General features: G+C 33.1%; 1 protein-coding gene across 14 annotated transcripts; it reads left to right on the top strand.

Moving 5' to 3' along the window:
* The first annotated feature begins 3,815 nt into the window (after positions 1–3,815).
* Positions 3,816–6,695, top strand: LOC113357709. 14 transcript variants are annotated; one of them, XM_026601155.1, is made up of 7 exons: positions 3,816–4,174; positions 4,905–5,016; positions 5,190–5,282; positions 5,441–5,584; positions 5,853–5,936; positions 6,031–6,095; positions 6,351–6,695. In XM_026601155.1, the coding sequence occupies exons 1-5, from the start codon at positions 4,140–4,142 to the stop codon at positions 5,883–5,885; spliced, it is 417 nt and encodes a 138-aa protein (XP_026456940.1). In that variant the 5' UTR covers positions 3,816–4,139; the 3' UTR covers positions 5,886–5,936; positions 6,031–6,095; positions 6,351–6,695. The 14 variants fall into 14 exon arrangements, 7 of the variants coding, with proteins under 7 accessions (XP_026456940.1, XP_026456937.1, XP_026456942.1 ...); XM_026601152.1 differs by having other exon boundaries at positions 5,732–5,936; XR_003363861.1 differs by having other exon boundaries at positions 5,186–5,282; positions 6,031–6,685.
* The last annotated feature ends 742 nt before the right edge of the window (positions 6,696–7,437 follow it).

The raw sequence follows: 7,437 nt of genomic DNA, 5'->3' as shown, positions 1-7,437 counted from the left end.
AGAAGAGAATGATATAAAGCTTCATGAGAGAAAATCAGCAAATGATTAATTTTTTATTAAAGTAAATAATTTTTCATGGGGAAGATATATTCATATTCATCAGAATAGCTTCACAAGCCTTTCTGGTTTTCTTTTTGTTTGGTGTTTGGTGTTTTAGGTTTTAGTAAAAAACGGATATAATAAGAAAAGAATCCCCTAGATGTGGTCAATCTAAAATATGGGAGAAAAATATGCTAGGGGAGAATATTGATTTTCCGAGGTGAGAAAATGGTTCAATTCAAGAAATGTAAAAATATGTGGAGGGGATTTTGATTTTTTGTGAAATTTTTGGTGGGAATTAAGGGCGCCATATTAATGTTTTTCAATTTTGGGAAATTTTGAATTTTTACTTTTATATTGGAGAGATACCTGACCAGAAATCCGAGTAAGGAAAATAATTATTCAACATTAATTGGAATTTTGTTGGCGGGGTAAATTTATAAGTGGGTTTTGCTGGTATTTTCCTTATTTAGATAATATTTCCTAATATAGAGTATATTTAATACTAGTATTTCGGAAATTAAATAAAATAACAATATTTTTGTCTCAACAATGAATATATGTTGTTACAATATCAGTATTTTTTCGGGAAAATAAATGTGTTACATCTTCATGTTCCATCAAGATTACACAAAATCCATATTTCCATCTCAATTAAAAATTGAACGTACATTTATTTTCCTTTCGGTATCAGTTTAATTTATTTTTTCTAAAACAAATACTATTATTTATCTTTTTTGGTACTATTTGAAAATAAAGTGTTAAAAAAAAGGTTCGAGTGAGCATGATCCGGTAAAATTGGATGTTATTTGTGGAGAATAATTGAAGGTGAAAACGATCTAGTGAAAATGAGTAACATTCAAATGGATGGAATTGTGCATAATTAGTGAAAGTGCATATGAAATAGTTTAATTGTGTATAAATTGATGTTTATCGGAGGCAATAGGTGGATAATTAGTTGAATTGAGTATGATATAATAAAATTGTGTAAACTTGGATACGATTTTTGGATGACTAGCAGAGTTGAGTATGATCTAGCAAAGTTGAGTAAACTTTAATATAATTTGTGGATAACTAGTAGAGTTGAGTATGTTATAGTAGATTGAGTAAACTTGGATGCACTTTGTTGCTAGTTAATGAAAGCGAGTATTACTAGTTGAGTTGATTATGATCCAGCGATATAAAGTAAACTTAAATATATAATTTGCGAATAACTATTAGAGTAGAGTATGATCTATTAAAATTGAGTAAACTTGGATGCAGGATAATTAGTGAAATCGAGTATGATCTAGTGAAACTGAGAAAGTGAGTATTAAAAATGAGTAAACTTGGAAGTAATTTTAGGATAATTAGTGAAAGTGAGTATGATCTAGTGATATTGAGTAAAATTATACTTAATTCGATGCAATAGGTGAACAATTATTAAAAGTGATTATGATCTAGTGAAGTTGAGAAAAAATGGACTCAACTAGATGTAGTTGGTGCACAATTGTTGAAAGTGAATATATGATACAGTAAAATGGTGTAAAATTGGATGCAATTGGTTGACCATTGGTGAAAGTGAATATGATTTAGTGAAATTGAGTAAAATATGATTCAATTAGATGTAATTGGGTAACTAGTAGAGTTTACCACGATCTTGTAATAAAAATAGTAAACTTGGAAGTAATTTTAGGATAATTAGTGAAACTGGGTATGATCTAGTGATATTGAGTAAAATTACACTTTGTTCGATACAATAGGTGAATAATCTTTAAAAGTGATTATGATTCAATTAAATGCAACTAGTGGGTAACTAGTAGTGTTGAACACGATCTTGTAATAAAAATAGTAAACTCGGTGGTAGTTTTAAGATAGTTTTTGAATATAATGCATATTTTCATCTCAATCAAAATTTAAACGTGCATTTATTTTCCTTTCGGTATTTGAGGTAATAAATATGACTAGTAGAGTTGAGTATGATTTAGTAAAATTGAGTAAGCTTGAATATAATTTTTGGATAATTGGTACAATTGAGTATGATCTAATAAAATTGAGTAAACTTGGATAAATTTGTGGATAATTAGTGAAAACCATTATGATCTAGCGAAATTGAGTAAAATTGGAAAAAAGTTGACACTATTGGTGAATAATTGTTGAAAGTGATTATGATCTAGTGATATTAGTTGGATGTAATTGGTGGATAATTGGTGAAAGTGATTATGATCCAGTTAAATGGAATAAAATAATTTGGATTCAATTGGTGGATAACTAGTAGAGTTGAGCATGATCTAGTAAAATTGAGTAAACTTGGAATTAATTTTAGGATAACTTGGGCAAGTGAGTATGATCTAGTGATATTGAGAATATTAGACTCGGTTTAATATAATAAGTGAATAATTGCTGAAGTAAGTATGATTTAGTGAGATTGGAAAAAAAAACAAAAACAAATTGGACTCAATTGTCGGGAATGAGTATGATTTAGTGAAACTGAGTAAAATTAGATGTAGTTGGTTGATCATCGGTAAAAGTGAATATGATCTAGTGAAATTGTGTAAAACTGAATTCAATTGGATGCAATTGGTGTATAACTAGTACAGTTGAGTATGATCTGGTAAATTTGAGTAAACTTGGATGTAATTTTTAAGATACTTAGTGAAAAGGAGATGGTACCAAGTACACCACCAATTTTTTTTGTTCGACAACATGTATGGACAAAACCTAACACAATCGCAAGTAAATAGAAATTATAGATCCTTGAACTATTCAGTTGCGGTCGTGCTCATTGCTGATTCTGTTAGCTGACGTCTTTTACAGCCTAAGAGTTGCTTCAACCAAAGTGAAGACTTTTGGTACCAATATGCTTCGAACAAACAACCTATTTGATTTACCTTTTGATATTTTGATATATGTACGGTAACATGTTTGCAATACACATAGTCCATCAAACCTCACGAATTAGGAAAACTTACACTTAGTTAGCTTAGAAGCCTGGATTACTAACCACCTCTCAATAAGAATCGCAAACAAATCGAAGAAGAATTTATATCTATCTTGAGGAATCACAAAGTTTGATACGAAGAGAACTTTGTGATTTCTATTTATCTCGTTCCTGATACGAGATAACAAAAACCTCGAAGATCAATAAGAACAAGATCATGATATACAAACTATCAGGTAAAAGATAATTAGACCTAGTTTCAGGAATCCCAAAATGAAGTTTTTAAGTCGCAACCTAATTATGTTTTTCAGAAGAAACCTAAGTTCATAGAGGACGACTCTAGCAAGCAACTGGGACACAGAAGTGGCAGCTTTGAATTTAATCAAACATTTTCTCACTCTAGATTAAATTCTTATTAGGAAATGAAATTCTTAGAAGGAATTCAAGTAATCATATGAATATATTTTTTTAAAATTACCCACAGGAATACACCATGCTCCAAATTTATACACAACACTCCTAAAATATCTACCGTTCAAATATGACTAAACTTCAAAGTAAGATCCATTGTCGAAACATTATGTTAAAAACTGGAGCGGCTAAGATGTGGGCCGACCACATCGTTTGAGTATGTGGCCCATCTTATTTGTTTGACACGTCTTGAAAAGTGTTAGTTTTGTTATTATTTCGGGGGATTTAGAGGGGGATATTTTGCAGGGAACCAATTTCTCATGTATTTTTTATACAAAAAGCAGGAGTTCTTTTTTTGTAATTTAACATACGCGTAAATAAACAAAGGGGGGCCACGTACTTAAACGATGTGGCCGGACCACATTGTATCCCGGGCGGTTCACAACTTTCCTTCTCTTCCCTCTCCCTCTCTCGTTTCTCTTTCCCCACGATCTCCAAACCTCGCCTCTCTCGAGTAAACGAAAACCCTAACTCAGTCACAACTATAACCACCTTTACTTCCAGAACGAACACAGAAGAATCCCCGATCTTCTTCTTCTCATATATGGATGTTTTTGGTAACAAAATCGACTTCATATGAAATCGCTCATCTCTTGTGTAAAAAAATCACTCTTCTCTTTGTCTAAGCTATCGACTTCATCTGAAATCGATCAAGGGTTTGCTCAAGTCACTGTGTTTTCATTACTCTTTCTCTAGCAGATGAAGATTGATGAACAAGATGAAGGATGCTGGAACTTCTAAAAGGTATAGTTTCACGAACCCTAACTGTGTTTCTCTTCTTTGTTATTTTAGATGTTCAATCTTTGTTCTTGAATGGGTTTTTTTACTCAATTTTGAACCAGGGTTTTTTAATTTTTGGGATATGTTTTACTCGATTTTAAGTTCTTCTATCGATTATGAGATTTGGGTTTCTGAACTAGGGATTTTTACTCAAATTTGTGTGATTTGTTTAGTTGCTAGGATTTGTTAATTTGATGTTTGATTCTGTTTTGAGAATCTAGGATTTGTTTGGTTTATGGATTTTGCTGGATTTGTGTTTAATACTTTGATGTGTATGTAAGATAATTGTGTAGATTCATAGCTGCAAAATTAACCTTTGTATGACTACTGGGAAGAAACATACAATTGGGGGTGGGGGTGTTGGTGTTGGGAATTTTACCTTGGATTTGCTTATTTATGCACACAAATATTTAACACTATCAAATATTTACCTTGGTAGTAACTACTGAGATAAAGAAGCTAGGAAGCAGTTATCCTTTCGTTCCGTAACTTTTCTTGTTTAAGTATGTTATTCGATTTGAATCAAATATGAGACCAAATAAACGAGCCCGTTAGAATCCTGCTCAATTTTCGTACTATTATGCTTTAATTCGGGTACAATAGTTCATATTTTTGGGTTGTTGATAACATGACTACAACTGTTTTAAAGACTTAGCAGCAAAATTAATTTTGTGTTTGGTTTGGTTTAATTCAGAGAACATGCAGTCATGGAGAATATTAAAGAAGCACACAGGAGAGTGATGGTGGCTAACCATCCTCACAAGGGTGGGAGCATGTATCTTGCTAAAAAGATCAACGAGGCTGAGGTACTTTTGATGGATGAGTGTCGATTTCAATTCTTTCCATGTGAAGGTAGGACTGATTGTTGAGCAAGTCAAGCTAGTGTTTTATAAAAGAAGAAGAATAATCAACCAAGAGGGGTACGATTGAATATGAGTCATGACAATCTCTATTTTTCTTTCTTGATTTTTTAAGATAGGGTGTGCTGTTAGGATTGACAGATGTTGATGATCCTATTCCCAGATCTAGTAATGGCTTGTCTGAAGAAATTTCTTTTAAGATTCTGAAACAGGTGTGGGTTTCTTTTTCTAAATTCTGTGATTTTGGTCAGCATTTTGTGATTTTAGTGAGTTGCAACTTGTTGCGGCAGGGTTGGATGTCTATAGCACAAGTCTTCTACATCTATCCAGTTATTATCTTATGTTGATTATTAAATGTACCATGTTTCAGGAAGTTAAATCCAGAAATGTATTGGTTGATGAATGTTCAAGGCAGGTTGTCGAGGTGGAGCAAGCAGCCATGTGGAAGTTTCTTTGGTGGTCGGGAATCATACCTGTCCATGTTATGGTTGGCCAAAACATAGATGATCACTCGGTAAGTGAAAGCTACTGTCATATGCATAAACGTCTGTTATAGTAATTCTTGATTTCTGGTAATGTTGAAGATCTCTTTTACTTCATGTTACACAGATATATACGCATGAGCAATAGAAGTTTATGAACTGTAATTTTCGTGTTTCAGAAACTTTTCTCCAGCACTTCCTCCTCAAGCCTTTGTCTTTTATTTCCTTCTTGGTTTGCGGGATGAGTTCAGCTTGTTGATGTAATTTTTGCTGAGTGTTTGCATTTGTCTCTTTGTAAAGGAAGGACTCATACTGGTTGTTGCAACAATCTGACAAGATATATGCTGGAGCATTTTGACAGTGATTCAGTGATTCGAATCACAGGTAACTGATGCTTCTCTCTTCTGAAAACTTAACTGGATGCAATCATGTTCCGAAGTCATTGATTTGGTTTTGTGCATGGATTTCTATTTTGTAGTTTGATTCTTCACAAGACTAAACTTTGTGCTCCTGCACTTGCTTCATTCAAGGCTTATTACGAAGGTGATGGTTTTCCCGATGTGTTTGATTTGTCATTGTTGTCTCATGTCAGGGTTCGCAATCTTATTAGTACCTTAAAGTTTGTATAGCGTCAGTAGTCTGTTTGGTCTGAACTAACCCAAGAACATCACCCTAATAGTATTGCTCAGCAAAGAACTCTTCTCCCGCTAACCAGAATCCATCTCATTTATTTTGATGCTTCTTATATAGAATCTAATCGTACTATTAGAATTGGTATCATTCTTCTTGATAATGCAGGAAACTTTTGGGGTGCCAAAACAATCCCAATCACAACATGAGATGCTTAACATGCTGAAACCAAGGCTCTTCTTGTAGCCACACTACGGGTTAACGAGCTGGAACTGCAGTTTACTTCAAAGGGGACTGAATCATTCTGAAGATGTATGCTATGTTCTCTAGTGTTCAAATCACCATAGTTAACTATTGTTGTTATAGTGGTCTCTGTCAAGTTTTCTAGATTTTTGGTGTAGTTAGTGTCAGTATTATTCGAAAAAAATATTGTCTTTAGGTTTCTGTTAGTATTATTTTGTAACATTTGATAAGGTCTTATTTGGAATAAAATTTCTGTTAATTCTGGGTAAATAAATTTGCCTTTTTATTAAAAATATATCAAATTTGAAAAGAAAATATTGATTTTGAATTAAAGGCTTGAGATAATGCCACATGGATGATGGAAGACGTATCCAATTCAACGATTGAGATTTCATAATTTTTCATCAACGTGTTCGGTTAGAAATTTAACCATGTTTCGTAGTTTTTTAAAATATAATAAAAAATGAACGATTCGAGATGGTTATTTGATGGTGAAAGATGTATTTTTGAAACCCATCTTGTCCATCCGTTTTGGTTTAAAATTATCGGTACAGATTAATACACGCGAACGGTGATAGATGCCTCAAATATGAACGGTCGAAGTTATATCATATTATATCAAATCTAGAACACGTGGACGGTACAAGAGTGCATCAAATATGTCTAAACATCACATATAGCCACGCAAAAATCAGATTATGCGTGTCTATAGAGAGCCAATGGCCACGTCGAAAAATAAATTGCGTGTTTATAGGTAACCAATAGCCACACCATTTTTTTTTTGCGTGTCCATAGCATAATCAATAGCCACGCCAAAAAACAATTCCGTGTCCATAAGATAACCTATAGCCACGCCAAAAAAAGCCTTTTGTGTTTATAGGTAACCAACAGCCACACCATTTTTGTTTTTTCGTGTCTATAGGATAACCAATAGCCACGCCAAAATACAATTGCGTGTCCATAGAATAACCAATGGCCATGCCAAAAAAAACTTGTGTGTCTATACAGAAAC

The sequence above is a fragment of the Papaver somniferum genome, chromosome 3 (assembly GCF_003573695.1).
Source record: "Papaver somniferum cultivar HN1 chromosome 3, ASM357369v1, whole genome shotgun sequence".
Classification (NCBI taxonomy): Eukaryota; Viridiplantae; Streptophyta; class Magnoliopsida; order Ranunculales; family Papaveraceae; genus Papaver; species Papaver somniferum.
This window is presented reverse-complemented; position numbering and strand designations above follow the sequence as displayed.

Bases quoted from the DNA above. Each gene is read 5' to 3' on its own strand.
- LOC113357709 (XM_026601152.1), top strand. From the start codon at position 4,140: ATGAACAAGATGAAGGATGCTGGAACTTCTAAAAG. The intron at 4,175-4,904 runs GTATAGTTTCAC...GGTTTAATTCAG, and splicing joins GATGCTGGAACTTCTAAAAG to AGAACATGCAGTCATGGAGA. The intron at 5,283-5,440 runs GTGTGGGTTTCT...ACCATGTTTCAG, and splicing joins CTTTTAAGATTCTGAAACAG to GAAGTTAAATCCAGAAATGT.